This window comes from Xiphophorus couchianus, chromosome 12 (assembly GCF_001444195.1).
Source record: "Xiphophorus couchianus chromosome 12, X_couchianus-1.0, whole genome shotgun sequence".
NCBI classification, from domain to species: Eukaryota; Metazoa; Chordata; class Actinopteri; order Cyprinodontiformes; family Poeciliidae; genus Xiphophorus; species Xiphophorus couchianus.
In genome coordinates this window covers 17,036,165-17,057,525 of record NC_040239.1, presented here as the reverse complement: position 1 = coordinate 17,057,525, position 21,361 = coordinate 17,036,165, and the positions used below count along the sequence as shown (strand labels likewise).

Sequence of the window (21,361 nt, the reverse complement as noted above, 5' to 3'; positions counted from 1 at the left end):
GTTTGCAATTGTAATTAATCCACAGCTTCTTGTTTCTCAGGGGTTTAAAGATGATGTGACATAGAGGCTCATATATTTTAGCCTCCTCCTTCAAAGGGGAAGACAAGAAAACATGCCACTCTAGTGAGGCAAATTACTGTTGAGCTTCATGAGTCACAAAACTGTCACAAGAAAAGAGCCGTTTACCCTAACTGGACGATGCGTATGGTCAGAGCAATCATTATAAAGAGTTAAAATAACTGTAATTGTAATAAACAACACAATCTGGACCAGAGGCTCTCCGGTCACCATGTAATTACATATGGATGGTAAATAAATGGTAAATAGGATGGTAAATAAATCACAAAGTTAAGCAAAAACTCAGGGCCACCAAGTCTCCACAACCATCATTATTTAAAAAATAAAAGTATGGTGGATGACTGGTAATGCTGCATTTTTTCTCTCTTAAAGGCTTTTCCTAATAATGCACCAGGAAGTTTTTGAGTTGTGTTTTTGACTACCGAATTGTTGTTCTGAACTTAAATGGATTTTTAAAAAAGAAGAAAATAAATACTGCCCCCGTGTGACTAATTCAAGCACTGACTTTTCGTTTTCTTTTTTTCCCCCCTGCAAGTTTCACCATTTTTCTTTGTGAAAAATGGTGAAACTTGGAATTACGTCTGATTTAAATAAACTATGGTTAAATAAGGCTGAAAGTAAATCTGATCTGAATCATGAGCAAGTTAAAACATCAGAGATCAAAAGTAAGATTACAGCACACAATCAAAAGCAGCCAGGTTGGCAGGAAACGTGAGCCCTGACAGAACCCACGGGTCAGATTCCCTGCTCTTTAGCCAGCAACGCTCTAAATAATTCGAGAAAGTACTCCCCCTTCACTTTCACTCCTCCCATCAGGTAGCAGGAAACACAGAAACCTTCTCTTGTTAAGAGCCCCGCTCATGAGAGTCAGTGTGTTGGATTTTTAACGAACCTGGCCTGCAGAGACCTCAGCTACAGAGAACACCTGAGACACATAGACCTTTCTATTCCGTTCTAAAACTGATTGTTTTTGTGTCGGTAGCTGGCTCTGACAAACAATAGGACTGCTCAATCAATGTGCATGGTGAGGAGGATCTAGAAGAGGTAACAGAGCACCTTGAGGCGCTCGTGAAACTTTGATGAGAGTCCGCCTGGAATTTGGAGCAGCAGTGGTCGTCTTTAAAGACCGAGGATCACAGACCCCTGACCATCTCTACAGAGGAGCAAATAATCCCAAAGCAGGATAATGGTAAGTTCAGCCAGAATTTAGCTAAAGTGGTAGCATTATGGTCAATCAAAGCCATGTAGAGTCATATTATAGCACAATCAAGTGATTATGTTACCTTCTGTTGATATAAAAATGCTATACTTATCAAACATGACTTAAAAGAAATTTGACTTTGTGATTGAACGTCTCAAAAATTGGGCCTCTGTCTCTATTAAACAGATTAAAGTAATTAAATAAAATAAAGTTGTGAGTTGCCAGATTGTGAAAAGAAAAAAATTGGTCAATCACTATGCATCTATATTTCAGTGATATATTAAACTTTTTTAAAATTAATTCATAGGCTGAAAAAAGTCAAAGATGCTTTTTGGAAAGAGGTGGTGAACTGCTACATTTTGTGACTGTAAATCTGAATTTAAGCACGGTGCATGATCTGAAAGAGGAAAAGCAGAACCAACAATGGATGAGTCAGGAGTTCATAGTTCTGTCTGTAACAAAGCTGCTGCAGGTGGAGGTACATTTACTTTAGTATCTGTAATGCAAAGATTCAAACCAACTTTCTGCACAGTGGTGAATTAAATGCTTATTTTTTAAATTACGCATTAGAGTTATATCTGTTGAAAAACAGCATCTGGAGTATAAATTATACCCTGGCAGTAAAATATAGTTTCAGGAGTAACTTTCCATAAAAACAGCTTGCTTTGCTTTAATTTGTATAAACTTTTCTAAATGTGTAAACTTTTCTAAATAAATCAAGTCTCTTTGAGACTTGATTCATTTAGAAAAGTTTATTGTTTTTAGATTAACATTCAGATATTATAGTATTATCTCCATGTTGCAAAGTCAGCCAGCTGGAAACTCTGCTAGGTGAGAAAACCCTGAGGTCAAATGTCTCCTGCCTGCAGTGGCTGTTCTTCCGTTTCTTAGAGAGGCAGGCGTTCAGGTTGACACTCTGTTTGCAGCAGAAAGACAAATGTTCAGGACTGACTTGTGTCAGACTAGAATAGAGTCTCTTTGATGTTTTCATATTAGATCATGTTACCAGCACCAACTCTAACACATTTTATCAGGATTTGTCGTGGTAGGCCAACTCAAAGCAGCGCTTAACTGCGGAAGAAGAAAAAATATTTTTCCAACAATCTCATTTGTGCATTTGTGTTCCACGTTGATCCCCAAATAAAGACGTCGCCTTATTGGTAAATAGAGACCAAGGAAAACAGCGGACAGGTCATAGACAAAGTTGGAAGGCTGATGGTGACTCTGGAGGAGCTGCACTTCTCCAGAGTCACTGTAAGTTTGATGTAACCTGCTCATGATGAGTGGCAGGACTTTAAAACTCTGACAGGACATTTCCCCTTTCCTTCCTCTCACTGCCACCTTGAGTGAATAATTGATGAGGAAGGGATCCTCAGACTATCATCATACAGTCACCAGATGTCAACCAACTGGATTCGTCCTCTAACTGTTACATTTCCAGGCAATCTGTCAAGGAGAAGTGACAGATTAAATAAAATTAATAACGCTTAAATAAATAAATGCTTAAATAAAATTAATTATGATCCAAGGAGATCTGGTTAAAGGAGCCAACTTTGATAGACAGTCAAGAATAATGAAAGGCTGCCCAATAATCAACAAGCTGGGTCTTTGAAAGTTGGAGCGAGAGGATCCAACAGTATCAAATGTAAACAATAGTTCTTAATAAGACATAAATTAAAACTTTAGATGACTCATAAAGTAGTAATGAAAACTGTTGCATGTGTCTAATTAGCTCCTCGTCCTTCACAGTGAGTCATGCTGTGGTACAGATGTGATGTCCTCCTCGCTCTCTTCGTCTGGCCCCTGGCCTCCCTCACCATGTCCCCGTGTCCCCCTGGCTGCTGCTGTCCTGGCCCGGGTTTCCTGGTCCTGTGCGAGTCTCTGGGTCTCAGGTCGCTGCCCCGCTCGGTCCCTCTCAGCACCTCCGCTCTGTCCGTGGCCAGAAACCAGCTCTGCAACGTGGACCACCTTCTCCAGGCCTTCTCCGGCCTGCAGGAGCTCAGCCTCAGCCACAACCTGCTGGCCCGCTTCCCCCGCGGCTTGCCCCCCAGCCTGGAGTCCCTGCTGCTGCAGGAGAACCGCATCACTTACATCACGTCAGGAGTCCTCAGGCAGCTGAGGAACCTAACCCACCTCCATCTGGAGGACAACCGAATCCGTGCCATCCAGCCCGGAGCGCTGCTGGGTCTGAAAAAGCTGCAGCTCCTGACACTGAAGGGGAACAAGCTCACCAGCCTCCCCCCGAGTCTCCCGCCATCGCTGACACATTTGGACCTGTCGGAAAACTGCATCTCCTCTCTGGATCTTCCCTCCCTCGCCGCCCTGGTCAACCTGCAGGTCCTGCAGATCAACAGCAACTGCCTGCGCTCAGTGCCTGAAAACACCTTCGACAGCCTGCCACGCCTCAGGTCCGTGGACCTAACCAACAACCTGTGGGTGTGCGAGTGCGACATCTTGTATCTGTACCGCTGGCTGCTGAGCGGCAGACTGAAGATGGCTACAGATCTGGTGTGCAAAGAGCCGGTCCACCTCGCTCATCGCCTGCTGCTCAATCTCTCCATTGTGTCCATCTGTCCACGTGTCCTAAAGCCAAATGAGAAGATACACCTGCCTGTGGTCGCTTCTGTGGAGGCAGTGAGAACATCAGATCCAGGTTCATATGAAAACGGGGATGATTTGCAGTGGAAAAGGTTGAAAGAAGCCATTGTCACAAACGAACAAAACCTCCAGGATGCTCGGGTTTTACCCTACTCCTTCGAGACTCTGACCTATGAGGAGTGTTTATCCTTCAACATGTCTCCATCAGCCACTCCCACTGACCTGAAAACTACATCTTTTCCAAAGGACCAGGGATGCAGAGAAAACACGACATCTCCCTACCCTCAAGGCAATGTGTCCTCTGCTGCTGGGACACAGTCAGGACTGTCCACCAACAGAGAGGAGACCGTCCCTCCTGTGAACCCCCAGCTGTCCCCCCACAGCGACTCGAAGGTGATCGTCTCTCTGCTCGCCCTGCTGTGTGTGCTTCTGGTTCTTGTGATGCTGGCAGTGCTAACCCTGCTGAGAAAGGTTCTGGTGCGCCAGCAGAGAGTGGCGCCGGCAAACGAGCGATCTGTTGGATGAAAGCAGCGGACACACCGAGGAGGTTGAATCGTTTATTTCAACATGTGCGAATGGTCTTGCACAAGTTTTGTTTTTTATAATGAAACTTTATGCCAAATAAAATCACAAAGCCAAAACAAATAAAGACAAACACATGCAAATCATTTTCATTTTGCTCTTGGTTTATTAAAGATCTTATTTTTTTTATTGTCGTGTGCAAGAGCAGGAGAACAGTCCGGGCTGCACAATAAAGACCGTAGATGTTAAATATTCAACTTGAGACTCAAAGCTTTTCAAATCATCAGCACTTCTGATCATTTGAATCCAAATTAATAAACAAATGTTTTCAGAAAAAGACAGCTAAACTTTATTTAATGCTCCCTGAAGAAAAGACTCAGTCACTGATGCTGACAGCTCGGCCGAGAGATGTTTGTCATCCTGATATTGATGAAATATTTCAGTATGGTCGGTACGTCGTAGCTTATCAACTGCTGGCTTTGGCACGGTCCTATTTTTTCTCCTCTTGTTTTAGTCTGTAGTCCGACAGCGCCGCTTTAATGGCGTCTTCTGCAAGCACTGAGGAAGAAGGAATGGAGGAGATTCAGAAACACGGTGACCAACAACACAAAACTGAACTATAAAACATATAATCTGTTCATATAATCTGTTTACATATCATCACAAATATGAAATTCCACATTAAGAGCAGAAAATGACAACATTTAGTCATATTTGGAGAGTTACCTTAAAATTTGGTACTTAAAAAAATCTAATTAAGGTATTTAAAGAGATTAGAAGTGTTATAAAGTTATAAATCCTTGTCAACAAGAAAGTTTAAATTACTAGTCCTGAACAGTTTCTAATACCGTTTTGCCAGATTGAGGCAGAAATCGAAACACTAAGAAAACATTAAGTTTACAAAATTAACTAATCTACTTTTAAAATGCATCTAGTTTACATAGCTAAAATAAAGTCAAGAATTTCTGTCACAATGTTTGCAGCCTTAAGGCCAAGGTGTAAATAATCTTCCATAATCTGGTCTGAAAGTAGAGCCTGGCCAAGAGTGAATTATTTCTATACACAAGTTACAGCTGCAATAACAGGACCTTTAACTTTTTTAGTTAAAAGTTAACTTCACTGGATTTTATTTGGCAGTGAATATGTGATCGATCAGCACAATGTAGAAAATGATTGTAAAGTGGAAGGAACTGATACGTGTTTCAAGTTTATTAGAAGAATCTGAAAGGTGTGGCATGGAGTTGTATTCAGCCCACTTTGCAGGGTCTGACTAAGTGATTTAGTCTCAGTATAAATCCAGCTGTCCTCTGACAGCCTCACAGATTTATTGGAGAACAAACACTATTATGAAGACCTAGTGAAAGAGCAGAACAGTCAAAGGTTAAAGTTGTGGAAGAGTTTAAAGCAGAGTTAGGTTAAAGGTGGAAGAGTATACAGACATGGCAATTATTATCCTTGCAGTCCACAGACCTGTTAAGAAGAAAGTCACTGTTAACAAAAAAGTGCTAGGATTTATTGATTTTGCATAAATTTCCACGATAATTCTCAAGAAACTGGAGGGACTGGTTGATATAGTTTGGAAGTAAACAAATAAAAACGGCATTGATTTAATTTAAAAGACAACATTTAAGCGCACTTAGTGTTTAGTCTAGAATCTAGAGGGCCACATAAAACATTATGGCGGGCCGGATTTGGCCCACGGGCCTTGAGTTTGACACATGCGCTAGTCAAGCAATGCTACGCACTAAGAGTGTTAGAGAACTAACAACAAACACCTGGTTACCACGATGAAACATGTTGATGGGAAGATGGCTTACGCCAAGTACAGGTTGAACTCTGGAAGAAAACCTGTTAAAGCCTGCAAGACACTTGAGACTGGGGTGAAGATCCTGCTTCCAGCATGACAACAACCATAAACATATAACCAATGCTACAATGGAAAGGCTTAGATCGAAGGATATTCGTGTGATAGAATGTTCCAGTTAAAGACCAGACCTAAACCCAACTAGGGATGTGAAGGATGATTTACAAAGCTGTTTACAGAAAAAGAATAAGCCTGGCCTACAAAGGCATATGCATGCCACACTTCAGATTTTTATTGTAAGATCCACGAATCCTGTGTCCTTCCACTTCACTACTACGTACTACTTTGTGTTGGTCCACCACATAAAATCCAAATAAAAACATTGAGAGATGCAGGTGGCAAAATGTGATAATCATCAAGGAGTAGGAAAACATTTCACAGTCCCGGTGCAAACAGTTGATTAAAAGATACTCAAATGTGGGGTAAATTGTCTCTACAGTTTTAACTTACTAGAGCAATGAAGTTTGACTGGAGGAAGGCAGAGTTCTTTGGCAATGTCTGTGTTCTTGATCTTGAGAGCTTCATCAACCTGCAGGGTGGAATTAGATCAATCCAGTCCTCTATATTTAAATCAATCAATATGACAGTGCAGTTCCTACCGACTTCCCCTTCACCCACTCGGTCGCAAGAGAGCTGGAGGCGATGGCTGATCCGCAGCCAAATGTTTTGAACTTTGCATCCACGATCTTGCCGTTTTCATCTACTTGGATCTGGAGCAACACAAAACGCAAACCGTCAGCAACACACCTGTAGGGTTGAAGTCCTAGCAGCGGTCCTGTGCAGCTCCAGCTCACCTGAAGTTTCATAACATCCCCGCAGGCTGGTGCACCCACCAGCCCTGTCCCCACGCTCTTCTTGTTCTTGTCCAGTGAGCCCACGTTTCTCGGGTTTTCGTAATGATCCACCACCTTTAGGAAAGGTAAACCTGCGTGAGGTGATCTGTTTTTGACTTCTAAAGGAGAACATAGCACATTTCCTCTACTCAAAAATAAAATGATTAGCAGCCAGAACGGTTCAGTCGGTTACCTTTTTGTGATAGGAGCAAAGCGCGTTGAGCTCCGGTCGGAAGAAACTTTTGCTGAATAATGACAGCAAAGACCCGGAGTTTCGTAAAGAGACCGCCGCCATCTTTGACTGCCAACGGAAGTGAACTAGCAGGCACGAGAAACTACGGCTTCTTTGTTGACAAACAAGTGGGTATGAGTTTGGTATCAGGAGAACGCCCTCTACCGGCCAACTGTAGACTAAACGTTGTTGGTCTCATGAACGGTGTATGGTAGGCTGGGGTGACATATAATTGCTCCACAGTCCGAGCTGTAGTTAAAGGAGTAGCTGACGTTTTGAAAGCGTAGTTAATGTAATGGTAATTCTTTAGGACCCCCGCTAGACTGACCCTCCAAGTGAAATGTGACTGGGCATGATGAGAAATATGCAATAGAATAAAAACTACGCAGAACTTTTTAATTCAAGAATAGCACGCCGTTATCTTCCCTTTTGAAATTACGGATGTATGTAAATCCATATATGGCTTTACTTACATCTATTACGGATGTAAGTAAAGCCATAAAAAGAATATTAATCCTTTGACTAACTTCTTTTATTGATTTTTACCACCTAACATCGGCTAATCACTCCTCTGAAAATCATACACAGCTCTTTAAAACATATCTTTGTGTGTGAATGAACCAAATGTGAACAAATGTTTTGATATACTCTTTTCACAAATACAACCATTGACGGCCTTCACCCAAACAAAATCAATGTTATGCTGTGAAAACAGAATTATGGATATTTACAACACTTATCCAGAATACAAAAAATAAAACTAGAAATAGAAAAGTGTTAAACAATTATTATTATTATTTTTTACTTATTTTTATTTACAATACAATCATTATTTTGAAGACCTAGAAGTACACGTTTTCTTGTTTTATGTTGTGCTTTAAATCTCAAAAGTTAAACGTCACATGGACAAAAAGGGGATTTTAATATTAATCTGAACACAGATCCACAACTGAATGACATTAATTACCAGTAATACCTTTTCTATTTTTCTTGCCATTTTTGAACGTAATGTACCACAAATAGCAACACGGAACAATGTCAAAAGTTTTTTCTTAATCTTTATTTAAAAACCTCTTTTAAAAAAAATAGGCCTCTTTAAAAAAAATTACCATTTGTTTTTATTTAAAAGATAATGTGTTGTGGGGCTAAAATGGCTCTTTGAGTCGTAAAGGTTGCACATCCCTGACCTAAAATAACCAGCCGTGTGGGTTAATTCTATACTACAACCGCCTGCCATACAGGCCGCTTCTCATCATCGTGTCGCCTCAGCCTTTCCAACATGGCAGCGCCAAGCAACGCAGAGCAAACGCAGTTGCAAGATATGGAGGAGGAAGAAGCAGGGATGGAGGAAAGGGAGATGGAATCGGACGAAGAGGAGGGCATGGGTGTGGAAAACTCCGAAGACGAAGAGGACGACTCCTCTGAGGACGAGAAGGAAAATGAAGCTGAGATCCAGCGATTGGAGGAGCAGGTAACTGAATAGCTGCGCTGCCAAGCTGCTCGGCTAACCGCCGCTAGCCGAGCACCGAAGGAGAATGAATGAGTGGTGGACACAGTTTACCACCAGGGGGGAAACTGTAGCAAACGCTGAGCTGATATGAATTAAATAAAACAGATCTGGAAGTTTTAGCGACTATTAAAACGTTTAAACGGACGCATTAGATGTGTCGTAGTTTACACGCCGTGATTAGCTAGCGCTAATCTGTGATGCTAACAGCCTGTCGTACATCACCCGCCTCTTTACTCCACATGATGGAGTCACAGTAAGAAGCAGAATCACATCAAATATTGTTTAAAATGAACTGACTGCTCAATTCATTAAAAGGAGAGAGGCGGCAGTAATAATTATGTTGTTCAGCTTCCAATTTGATAGACTGGACTGAATTAGACATAGTTCAACACGAACTTTATGTTAAGACAGCAGCATTAAAACATAAAACATGTAATCACCTCTCATGTATATTCTGTAAATACATCATAGGATATAATCATAGCCATAATTACTAATAAATAGGACAACAGGATATCAGTAAAACAGCATCCAAATCTTAATCATGTCTACTTTATTGCGCTGTGTGGTGTATCTGTGAGACTTTATCTGGCTTACATGTACAGTCATGGCCAAAAGTATTGAGAATGACACAAATATTATATTTTCACATGATCTGCTGCCCTCTGGTTTTCATGTGTGTATGTCAGATGTTGTCATCACATACAGAAATACAATTGCAATCATATTATGAGTAACAAAAGCTTTTAATGACAGTTAGAATGAGTTAATGCAGCAAGTCAATATTTGCAGTGTTGACCCCTCTTCTTCAGGACCTCTGCAATTCTCCCTGGCATGCTCTCAATCAATTTCTGGACCAAATCCTGACTGATAGCAGTCCATTCTTGCACAATCAATGCTTGCATTTTGTCAGAATTCCTAGGTTTTCGTTTGTCCACCCGTCTCTTGATGATTGACCGCAAGTTTTCAATGGGATTAAGATCAGGGGAGTTTCCAGGCCATGGACCCAAAATCTCTATGTTTTGTTCCCTGAGCCAGTTAGATATCACCTTTGCTTTATGGCAAGGTGCTCCATCATGCTGGAAAAGGCATTGTTCATCACCAAACTGCTCTTGGATGGTTGGGAGAAGTTGCTCTCGGAGGACATTCTGGTACCATTCTTTATTCATGGCTGTGTTTTTAGGTAAGACTGTGAGAGAGCCGACTCCCTTGGCTGAGAAGCAACCCCACACATGAATGGTTTCAGGATGCTTTACAGTTGGCATGAGACAAGACTGGTGGTAGCGCTCACCTCGTCTTCTCCGAACAAGCTGTTTTCCAGATGTCCCAAACAATCGGAAAGGGGATTCATCAGAGAAAATGACTTTACCCCAGTCCTCAGCAGTCCACTCCCTGTACCTTTTGCAGAATATCAGTCTGTCCCTGATGTTTTTCCTGGAGAGAAATGGCTTCTTTACTGCCCTCCTTGAGACCAGGCCTTGCTCCAAGAGTCTCCGCCTCACAGTGCGTGCAGATGCACTCACACCTGCCTGCTGCCATTCCTGAGCAAGCTCTGCACTGCTGGTAGCCCGATCCCGCAGCTGATACACTTTTAAGAGACGGTCCTGGCGCTTGCTGGTCTTTCTTGGGCGTCCTGGAGCCTTTTTGGCAACAATGGAACCTCTCTCCTTGAAGTTCTTGATAATGCTATAGATTGTTGACTGAGGTGCAATCTTTCTAGCTGCGATTTTCTTTCCTGTTAGGCCATTTTTGTGCAGTGCAATGATGACTGCATGTGTTTCTTTCGAGGTAACCATGGTTCACAGAAGAGAAACAATGATGCCAAGCACCAGCCTCTTTTTAAAGTGTCCAGTGGTGTCATTCTTACTTAATCATGACAGATTGATCTCCAGCCCTGTCCTCATCACCACCCACACCTGTGTTAATGGAGCAATCACTGAAACAATGTTAGCTGGTCCTTTTAAGGCAGGGCTGCAATGAAGTTGAAATGTGTTTTGGGGGATAAAGTTCATTTTCTAGGCAAATATTGACTTTGCAATTAATTGCTGTTACGCTGATCACTCTTTATAACATTCTGGAGTATATGCAAATTGCCGTTATAAAAACTGAAGCAGTAGACTTTGTAAATATTAACATTTGAATCATTCTCAAAACATTTGGCCATGACTGTATAATCATTAAAACATCAATTCTTTTCGTCCTTGAAAAGAAAATAAAGCTACCGTGTTCCAGATTGTACCATTAAATTGTATTAAAATTAAACTGATCTAAGTTTGTTCACACCCCAGAAATCTATCAATCGAAGAAACTACACTAACACTGCTCAGTCTCTCTCTGCATATGTGGAATTTGAGGTAAATATTTTTGTAATAAAGTGTCATAAAGACTACCAGAAAATGTAGAAATGAAAGATTTGTGAAAACTCAGAGAGGGGAAACAGCACTTTACTCATATTTCTTCATACACCTAGAGATAGCTGTGGCTGTATTTCTGTGCTTTTCATTAAAGAGCTACAAAACATAGGGATTGCACAAAGGAAAAAATTTATCTGGAAAGCAAATTTATTTCAGAAAAAGTTTCTAAAGGATGTCTCAGACCCCAAACAGCTGGAGGAGCTTTGACATGATGTCTGGAAGATCTAAAGATTGTTGAGCTCTAGTTGGAAAGAAGGAAAGTGAGTGACTAAATGTGCTGTTTATAGAAATACTCATGAGTCAGAGTAAAGGAAAATCTTGCAGACATTTAAGGCAAAAACAACCAGCTTCACATTCTTTTTTCTTCGAAAGTAAACAATACGAGCTTGAACATGAAACTTATTTTAGCTTCATGGCGCTTGTCTTAAGTTCTCATCAAACTTTATCACACTTGTTTTTATGAATTGTTGCAGCTGTCGATCAACGCCTTCGACTACAACTGTCACGTGGATCTTATCAAACTCCTCAAGCAGGAGGGAGAACTTTTCCGCCTGCGAAAGGCAAGACAGAAGATGAGCGAACTTTTCCCTCTAACTGAAGGTTTGTTTGTCTGTTCCAGCTCAGAGGTCAGGATTTCTAAACGAGCTGCAACTAAAACGTTTTATTTTTCAAACCCTCCAGAGATCTGGCTTGACTGGCTCAAAGATGAGATCCGCCTGACTGAGGAGGATTCAAATCGAGAGAAAGTGTATGAGCTGTTTGAGAGAGCCGTGAAAGACTACATCTGTGAGTGGGCCTCCTCCACGCAGACTGTTTCGTTTGATATTCGGCTATTTACATGAGTTTGAAGTTTAATTATGTTGTTGTTTTTTTGTTTTTTTTTCGCAGGTCCAGATATTTGGCTCGAATATGCCCAGTACTCTATTGGTGGCATGGGGTCACCAGGTGGGATAGATAAGGTGAGGTCCATCTTTGAGAGAGCGGTGACGGCGGTGGGGCTTCACATGACCAAGGGACAGACGCTGTGGGAGGCGTACAGAGAGTTTGAGAACGCGGTTTTGTCCACAGTGCAGGTGTGTGTTTTCACACACTGACTATATTCAACATCCACATGCATGAGTTATACCTAGATAATTCTCTTGCCATTTAATGGATAATTACCGTTCTATCTGCTGTGTCAACGCTGAAACTAATTCCTCTCATTTTTAGCAGTCTCCACATTTCAGTATCGTTTTCTCTGCTGCCTCTGTCTCAGCCTCCCCCTGGCAAGATTCCCAGCCGCGAGGAGCAGGAGCTGCTCTCCGCTCAGCTCGAGCGGATTCATACGCTGTTTCGCCGCCAGCTGGCCGTTCCCTTAATGGGTGAGCATGGCGACTCCTCCGTCCAGATGGATTGCTGTAAACTGGGAGGGATTCCTGTTGTGTCATGGCCTTTCTGAAAGACCGAATTACATCATTTAAATATTAATACTAACAAGATGACACATTCTGCAGTTTGTTGTATGCGGTTCCTTCTCTCTAAACGGATCGGTTCTTAAGCAGGCATCCCTGTTAGCATTGCTCCACAATGTTTAGCAATGTTTTGTGGCTCTGCAGACATGGAAACCACCTATGCAGAGTACGAGGAGTGGTCAGAAAACGGAGTCCCCGAGACGGTCATCCATCTGTACAGAAAGGCTCTGCAGCAGAAGGAAAAGTGCAAATCTTACGAAGAGACTCTGGTAACCCACTGATCATGTTTTCGATTTGCTGTCTTCAGTTTCTTTTAATCACATGCACAGGTTTTGCAACCAGTACATAATGTCTCGCCTGCGCTTGTCTTCCTGCAGCTGGTAGCCGAACCTCCCAAACTGGCCGAATATCAAGCCTACATTGATTTTGAACTGAAGGAGGGCGACCCGGCACGCGTCCAGATAACATTTGAACGGGCTCTGGCTGAGAACTGCCTGGTACCAGACATGTGGACTAAATACACCACATATCTTGTAAGTATTGGTCAGTGACTGACACTATCGTGTTCTTTCAATCAGATTTCATTTTTTGCTTTGTAGAAGCCTGTTTAGTTGAAGATTACCAGCAAAACAGCAACTCAGACATAAATGTTGAACATATGTGAAAGTTCACAAGGGGAGATTCAGGTAAGACGACTTGTTCAGTGAGGAGGAGGAAGTCGGTAAAAATGTTGTGCGAGTGCAACAGCCTGGAGACTTAACACACCGACACCCTAATCTGTGATTTTTAGGCCTGCAGTTATGAACCAGTTCTCCCTGTAATCCACCACAGTGATGAATGACCACTTGTGAGAAATCTTGTAATTGAGAAAACTAAAAATCTGTCATCATTTATGCATATGTTTTAATTTCTGCTCCTCTGTTGACCAGTAGTGCTACTCTGGAGAACATTGTTCTGAGTCAGCACTTCTTTTCTCCAAACTGTCTTACAGGAAGGCCTCATGCTACTGAGCCATTCAGTGAATTAGTAATACCGGCAATGAATAAAAACAAACAAAAAGTCCATCTACATTTGGTTTTCTCTCAATAACCTGCAGTTTAGATCTAAAAAGACATTTCATGCTGTTGCTAGATATGTTGTTGAAGAGAGACAAAAAATACAAAGTGAGCTTTTAACATTCAGTTTAGTAATTAAATCATAAAATCAAATGTGTTTGTATTGACACATACAACGTAAAAACTAGAACATTTTTTTTTTTTTACTGGGAATGTTTATGCTCACAAACAGCATTCCTTGGAGTGAGAGGCTGGTTTTGGTGGGTACTACTGTTACGTGTCTTCATCTTTATATGATATTTCTGTTTCAGAGAGATGCGGCTTATTCTTATTTTAAAGGTTTTTTTAGTTTAACCATAAGAAATTGTATTATTAAATCTGCAACCATTGACAGCAAAAAGTAAAAGAGATTTGACTGGTTTTAATTGTATTCCCTTGAATTTCATGTCTAAGATCCCCTAAGATATTGCAATTTTAAAATGTTTGGTTATCTTATGTGTTAGTGGGAAGATGTTTGCTATAGCACGAGCCTAAAGTGTAAAACGACACATCTTGCTTGTTGTTCTTTAGTAGATTTAGCAGAAATCCTCACATCTTTAGCTTTTTTTCATTTTTTTTTTAGGATCGCCAGTTGAAGATCAAGGATTTGGTCCTGTCCACTCATGAGCGAGCCGTCAGGAACTGTCCCTGGACCATGAGTCTGTGGAAGAGCTACCTGCAGGCTCTGGAGAGGCATGGGGCCGACCATCAGAGTGTGTCAGGTAACAGCTGAAGTCACGCCTCAGCAGCATGTTGATGCTTGTTTTTAATATTGCCGTTCCTTTGTAGAAGCATCGTGTTACCTTGACAGTGTGTCGGATCTCATTTTGTCCTTTTGCACAGATGTTTTTGAAAAGGCGCTGAATGCAGGTTTCATTCAAGCGACGGATTATGTAGACATATGGCAGGCATACCTTGACTACCTGAGGAGACGAGTGGACTTCAGTAAAGGTGGGAGCAGTTCTGCACCGTAAGTGAATCTTGGATTAACCGTTTACTGATGGCGTTGCGTTTCTGTTCTCTAGAATCCAGTAAAGAGCTAGAAGAGCTACGCGCTGCCTTCTCTCGATCCCTAGACTACCTGAAGCAAGATGTTGAAGAACGTGGGTGAATTTCTCTGAATCAGATTTTTGTTTTTGTTTTTTAAATCAGCTTTACTTTGATTCAGTTCAGTTCTGTGTATTTCTCATGCAAATTCACAATGTGATGTCAAGGATCTTTACAAGGCAAACGTATTTTTGTACATTATATTTGAAATAAATAAACGTGAGTTCAGATCAAATTTCTAAACAGAAATATGTGACCACATTAATCCAAATTGGAAATACACTCCAATATGATGCTACTTATAATACAACGCGAGATAGTTTCGAAATGCCAGATGGTAACGTTGTTTATCTAAACGAGGTTACGCACCGTGTTCTTGACTTTGCAGCAATCCCTCCACCGCAGCAAGAATATGGCAGCAGTGGACGATTGATCTGAATCATTAGCCTTGTAGAGACTCATTTCTCTGAACTCACTCTTGCCATCAGCTTTATTTTGATGTCTCTCTAAATGTTTTGTAACCTCAGGGTTTGGTGAAAGCGGAGATCCATCTTGTGCCATTATGCAGATTTGGGCTCGGATAGAGGTAGGCAAACCCTCTGTGACAATTTTGTTGTTTTTTTTTTAGAGAGAGCAAGTCCTGTTATAATTATACGATGTTTATCAATGCAAAACGGGGATTTAACAAATGATTTTCATCAAAAATCTTTAAGCTACATGAAATCAGTGCAGTGAAAGCTACTAAAATGCAATGTGTAGATTGTGGAGGACTTGTTTCTAATCAATTCAAAATAATGCTCAGCATTATAAGTATGTAATGTATTCTGCCCTTTTAGGATATAGAACAAGAAAAGCTGGATTTGTCTCATCTTTTACCTTCTTTGCCCACCAGGCCCACCACTGCAAGAACATGCAGAAAGCAAGAGAAGTGTGGGACAACATCATGACTAAAGGGAACGCCAAATACGCCAACATGTGGTTGGAGTACTACAACCTTGAAAGGTTTGTCAGATGGACTCTAAAAGAGGGAAACTTTATTTTAAAATGACACAGAAATGCTTTAAAAACTAATTCCCCCCCAAATTTTTTTTTTCTCCTTTCTAACCCATAGAGCTTATGGAGACATGACTCACTGCAGGAAGGCTCTCCACAGAGCGGTTCAGTGCACCTCAGATTACCCAGAACACGTCTGTGAAGTCCTGCTCTCCTTTGAGAGGGTAGAAGGTGAGTTTCATCCTGGAATAAAACAGAACAGAGAAATAAAGAACCTTTTACATGGTAGAGGAGACATTTTTTTTTATTTATTGGACTGATACCGACCTTAGTGCCTGTATATATATTGCACATCCCTAGTTGAAACGCACCTTTATTTATTTAAGGATAGGGAAAACGTCAGTCTTCTTAAACTTGATAACACTTATTTATTTTGTTTAAATGGCTTCATATAAACTTTTAACCACAAAGCAAGTCATAAGCACTGTACATATGCAGCAGTTTTCCAGGCTCCTAAATTTTTGAACCATCTTAATATGTTTGCTGCAAAGTTCAAATGTGCTGAATATTAGAAATTTCTATTTACTTAAATATGTTGGAGTTCACATTCTGCAGATTTTCCCAGAGGCCTAACAGTCACCATGCATGTCGGCCTCAACCTGACTTTAGCCGCTGGAAGCAATGTCCTGCTTACTTCTTCTTTTCAAACTTCACTTGGTGTAGCAGCTGCTTTTCAAAAGCTTTTCTGCGTTTTGAAAATGTTTTCACATTAGATTGCAGCTTGACTCCACACTCATAGATTGTTCACATGATGTGTTCTAATTCAGGTACGTTGGCAGACTGGGACACAGCGGTGCAGAAGACAGAGACACGGCTGAACAGAATAAATGAGCAGCGAGCAAAGGTGGCAGCGTACGACGGCCCTACAGTGTCGCTGTATTATTGTGCACCTGCACACCGTGCTGATGCACTGTTTGCATGCGGCTGTGTTTGGCTAACGTTTCTGTGTTCTTCCCATCTGTCAGGCGGCAGAGAAAGAAACCAACCTGGCGCGTCACGAGGAGGAGAAAATGGAGCAGCGGCGGAAGGCCAAGGCAGAAAAGAAGGCCCAGAAGAAAGCCCAGAAGACAAGTCGAGGCGGGGAGAAGAGAAAAGCAGAGCAAGATGATTATCAGGAGGACTGGACTGAGGAATCGGGTAAAAATGTTTGAGTGATTTAAAAAAAAAAACCCTACATTTTATGTTTTGATTCAGGGAAATGTTGACTCCTCCTCCCTCCTCCTTTTATTTCACAAGCTCCTAAAAGGCAGAGAGGGAACAGTGACAACAACGCAGACGAGTACATGGAGACAGAGACCGGACTATTTGTGAGGAACGCCCCTCCTGGGAATAAGTCTGGTGGAGCTAGGAATGCCCAGCAGGGGGCAGCGGTCGCCGCCCAGAGGCAGAACGACGACCGGCGCGAGATGCGAGACGACAGCTGCAGCGTGTTCATCAGCAACCTGGCGTACACCCTGGAGGACCCAGAGGCCAAGCTGAAGTCACTCTTTGAGAGCTGCGGTCCGATCCGACGGGTCCAACTGATCACCGGCAACAGAGGGATCTCCCGAGGTTACGGCTATGTCCAGTTTGAGTCGGCGGCGGCGGTCCCTGACGCTCTGAAGCTGGACAGGAAGGAGGTGGAGGGCAGACCCATGTTTGTGTCACCTTGTGTTGACAAAAACAAAAATCCTGAGTTTAAGGTTAGAACACGTGTTAATGTTGTCATATTTAGAAAGTCTAACCAGTACAATGTTTATGGAGTGGATCACATTTACTACCTTATGTAAATGTGAAATTATTAATTTAGAAAAATGACATGAAAGGAAATCTTCCTGGGTCATATTTATTTTTGTTTTTCTCCCGTTTAACATTTTGATTTTTATGTTAAAAATAAAACAGCAAAAACTTGGAACAGCTTTAGACATAATGGACTAAAGAGTTAATTTCCTGTGTTGCTAAAAGTTGATTAAAACTTGGTGAAAATGCAACAACACTTAAATCTTAAAAGTCCCTTAGACAACAAATTCGGTTTCAAAAATCCTTAATTTTCATTGGGCACAGTTCAGCCAGTCACTGAAAATTCATATGAATGAATTTCATTATTTTGATGAACAAAATCCTACTACTTAGTGTACATGTCAAAATGTTGCTGTACCTTGAAATTACTCCCCAATTGTTTACTGTTTAAATAGGGAGGGGAGACTTTTCATATTTTCACAATGATTTTCTCTGCAGGTGTTTAAGTACAACACATCGATGGAGAAACACAAAATCTTCATCTCTGGGTTGCCGTTCTCCTGCACTAAAGAGCAACTGGCGGAGATCTGCAAACCTCACGGCAGCATCAGAGATGTTCGCCTCGTCACGTACCGCTCAGGGAAACCTAAGGTGAGGGATTCAGTTTCTTGCAGAAGTATTCACTCCCTTTGAACTTGTCCACATTTTTGGTGCGTTACAACTGCAAACTTCAGTGTTCCTCGAGGAGTTTGACGCATTTCTTATCTTAACTAAATTGCATGTGCGATTTCAGACTTTACAGATCAGTAACTGTGAACAGCAGACTTTAAGTGTTGCCACATGTCTAGATTAGATTTTCAGTCTTGACTAGGCTGATATCACACATAAATACGTATACTCTGATGTGAACAGTTTTGTGCAGCAATTCCCTGCAGTATTAGTTTTCTGCCTCAGGAACGTAGGACAAAAAGTTATGTGCTACTTTTTGTTTGTCTATCACATTAATACAGATTAAATTGCATTGAAGTTTGAGGTTATGATGTCATAAATTGTGGAAATGGTCAGTGGCTGTGAATATTTTGTCAAGATCCTGTAAAAGAAGCCAGAAGAATTAAAATATAAATAGAACTATGTGTGTGATGCACTGACCTCTCTGTACAGGGTCTGGCATATGTGGAGTTTGCAAATGAAACGCAGGCGTCTCAGGCGGTGCTGAAACTAGACGGCATCGATGTGGAGGGCAACAAAGTCTCCGTTGCCATTAGCAACCCCCCACGCAAAAGCCTGACAGACAAGCCTGGCTCCAGCAGACCCATGGGAGACATAATGCCTCGTCAGGTTTACGGATCGTAAGTTCACCAACATCTCTTCTGCATTTCCAGCACGTTGCTGTCGTTACCGCTCCTAAAAGTGATTAAGGGTTTTCTGTTCCAGGAGAGGGCGAGGACGCACCCAGCTTTCTTTACTCCCTCGCTCTTTGCACCGTCAACCGGCGCCTCCAGGCAAAGTGGAGAATGGGACCGCAGCCGAGGGAGCACCGCCACCGCCAACGGGCGGCGCCGCAGCCAACGCGGCCGGAGAGCCGAGGTCTTTGTCAAATTCAGACTTCGCAAAGATGCTTCTCAATAAGTGAGCGACGCCGAGGGGAGCTGTGAACTCCTCCTGCTGAAAGCCATCCTGTGTCCTTACAAATTAGTGTTGGTGATTTCTGCTGTAGTTGGTTTTCTGACGGTCCCTTTAATCTGACTCACACCTTCATCATCCGTTCTGCAAGATTGCCTTAACCGTCATGCTCCTGCCCTCTGTCACAAACCCAAACAAACAGAATATTTTTTCTCCAGTATGACTGATTGTTTGACTGCCAGACTGGTTTATATATGTATAAAAAAAAAAGTGTATCATATTTGTGTGTAAATATGTGAAGCTGTCGCGTTTTCTGCTTTTGTTTCTTGCTGTTTAAGGGATCTGATAGATGATTATTTGAGAGTGTTTTTTAAATATTCAAAACAGCCGAACTCGTATTGATTTAAAAGGAAAAAAGTATATGCAAAGGCTCTGACATGGTGTAATATAGTTTGTGTGTACAGTGTGGACATTCTTTGGTGATGTTTTAATTTTGTGTAACTTGGGACACATCAAACAAGTTTAGCCATTATATTTTTTACAGATGCATGGTTTTATTAGTCATTGTTTATTATGGAGTGCACCTAATTGATCCATCAAACTAATACGGATTAAAAATGTTTTTTAGTCCATTGTGAGAGTTTGTTTTACAGTAGAGAAGCTGTGATACTCCTGAAGCTGGATTTTTGTTGTCATTGAGGATATAGTGTCCTATCATTTATCAGTTTTATTGCATCCTTTTGATCGATCGTTACGTCTGCGTAAGAACAAAGCGTCCGCTATCAAGTTGGTTATGTCTCAGAAACTGATGTTTGTTTACGGGGATTTATCGGAGTGTAACTGGATTTCCTTCTTACTGTGAAGTTTTTCGTATTCAAGATATTTGCTCACTGAGTGACGATCAACAGCTCACTGGTTGTCCGACTGTGTGGCGCTCCAAGAGTCTGTAGACAAACTTCTTATTAGTTTTGATAAGCGGTTGAGCAAATTTAATTTTGCGACTGCAACTTGGTGGGGGGAAATAAACGGTAAACGGAGTTGCGAGAAAATTTTAACGGGAAAGTGCGACTGGAAAGGTGACGCTGTGCCGTTCAGTCCTGGGTTTTTCCTCAGAGGTTCGTTTCATCCTTAATCATGTTAAAGGATCACCACGGTAACCCACAAAACAAATGACGGTTGTCATCTCACACGTAGGTCTTTGGAGAATCTATGCAGTTTTTCCATGTCGGGGTGAAGAGGTTGGGTTCTTGTACATACTGTTCAGTAAACAAAGATCTCCTTAGTTTGTAATAAAAGCAGATATACATTTACAGATGGTATGTATTGCTCTCACCACAGTGCCCTAAGTCTAAAGTGAAACTAAAAGTGTAAATACCGGTCTGAAGTCATCTTCTGTTTTAATGTCCAGTACTAAATGGTTGTATTGTGAGTTTTGCTGTTTTGTATGAGTTCTAAAGTTCATGTTTTAAACTTGGAGGATCTGAAAAGAATAAAAGGCTTTCAGAATTTGTCTTTTAGTTTGTTTACAGGTGCATCAATTAGATCATGGAAAAGTTAATGTTTTAGTAATTAACAAAAAGTGAAACATGTATAGATTAATTGCATACATTTTTAATAATGGGTTTGTAGTTAACCTTAAATTCACTTCTTTTTTATTTTTTTTTTTAGAAGATTTGAATATTACTCAAGACTAATAGTTTACTAGTTGGGCTGCAAGGAGGTTCTGGATTCAAACTGGATTTTGGTCTTTCTGCATGTATTGTATAAAATTTGGGTCGGTCCTTCTCTCCTGCCCTCCTTCTTGGTGTTATTACTTATTTGGCCACCCTTTATTTTTCACTTCTGCCCTGACCTCTCTTTCATCTATGTCCTATCAAGTTTTTCCTCTCAAGTGTCTCTCACTCCTGTAGAAATATCTGCCATACATTTGTGAGCCTAGCATATTATATTTTAGAATTAATGTAATGGATCGAATACTCCGGAAGTTCGCATCTCTAAAAGAATGATTTTCTTTTTCTTTTACATTTATATGATGAAGTACTTATTATAGAGTTAAGGCCTAGACATTGATGGGAAAGACTGTTAAAGAAGCTCACTGTTCACAGGGTGCAACATCCAGGCA

At 41.3% G+C, this 21,361-nt stretch overlaps 3 protein-coding genes across 3 annotated transcripts; 2 read left to right on the top strand and 1 right to left on the bottom strand.

Moving 5' to 3' along the window:
- Positions 1 to 870: 870 nt before the first annotated feature.
- On the top strand, positions 871 to 4,705 carry tmem119a (transmembrane protein 119a). Its single transcript, XM_028035092.1, has 2 exons — positions 871 to 1,267; positions 3,029 to 4,705. Exon 2 carries the CDS (start codon positions 3,035 to 3,037, stop codon positions 4,400 to 4,402), a length of 1,368 nt encoding a protein of 455 aa, XP_027890893.1. The 5' UTR covers positions 871 to 1,267; positions 3,029 to 3,034; the 3' UTR covers positions 4,403 to 4,705.
- On the bottom strand, positions 4,543 to 7,450 carry iscua (iron-sulfur cluster assembly enzyme a). Its single transcript, XM_028035093.1, has 5 exons — positions 7,290 to 7,450; positions 7,058 to 7,171; positions 6,863 to 6,973; positions 6,714 to 6,792; positions 4,543 to 4,957 (listed from the first exon to the last, which is right to left on the bottom strand). Exons 1-5 carry the CDS (start codon positions 7,389 to 7,391, stop codon positions 4,890 to 4,892), a joined length of 474 nt encoding a protein of 157 aa, XP_027890894.1. The 5' UTR covers positions 7,392 to 7,450; the 3' UTR covers positions 4,543 to 4,889.
- A 1,114-nt stretch (positions 7,451 to 8,564) lies between these two features.
- On the top strand, positions 8,565 to 20,745 carry sart3 (spliceosome associated factor 3, U4/U6 recycling protein). Its single transcript, XM_028033833.1, has 19 exons — positions 8,565 to 8,799; positions 11,726 to 11,852; positions 11,934 to 12,038; positions 12,141 to 12,325; positions 12,508 to 12,613; positions 12,848 to 12,972; positions 13,081 to 13,236; positions 14,381 to 14,519; positions 14,641 to 14,748; positions 14,823 to 14,900; positions 15,372 to 15,430; positions 15,737 to 15,846; positions 15,956 to 16,068; positions 16,665 to 16,741; positions 16,863 to 17,034; positions 17,134 to 17,579; positions 18,115 to 18,267; positions 18,778 to 18,965; positions 19,051 to 20,745. The coding sequence occupies exons 1-19, from the start codon at positions 8,608 to 8,610 to the stop codon at positions 19,247 to 19,249; spliced, it is 2,838 nt and encodes a 945-aa protein (XP_027889634.1). The 5' UTR covers positions 8,565 to 8,607; the 3' UTR covers positions 19,250 to 20,745.
- The last annotated feature ends 616 nt before the right edge of the window (positions 20,746 to 21,361 follow it).

Excerpts from the sequence above, each read along its gene's own strand:
- iscua (XM_028035093.1), bottom strand. The coding sequence starts at position 7,391 with ATGGCGGCGGTCTCTTTACGAAACTCCGGGTCTTTGCTGTCATTATTC. Across the intron at positions 7,172-7,289 it reads TTTGCTCCTATCACAAAAAG|GTGGTGGATCATTACGAAAA; the intron begins GTAACCGACTGA and ends CCTTTCCTAAAG. Across the intron at positions 4,958-6,713 it reads AGTCAAACTTCATTGCTCTA|TGCTTGCAGAAGACGCCATT; the intron begins GTAAGTTAAAAC and ends CTTCTTCCTCAG.
- sart3 (XM_028033833.1), top strand. The coding sequence starts at position 8,608 with ATGGCAGCGCCAAGCAACGCAGAGCAAACGCAGTTGCAAGATATGGAG. Across the intron at positions 12,614-12,847 it reads GCTGGCCGTTCCCTTAATGG|ACATGGAAACCACCTATGCA; the intron begins GTGAGCATGGCG and ends GTGGCTCTGCAG. Across the intron at positions 16,069-16,664 it reads CTCCTTTGAGAGGGTAGAAG|GTACGTTGGCAGACTGGGAC; the intron begins GTGAGTTTCATC and ends GTTCTAATTCAG.
- tmem119a (XM_028035092.1), top strand. The coding sequence starts at position 3,035 with ATGCTGTGGTACAGATGTGATGTCCTCCTCGCTCTCTTCGTCTGGCCC.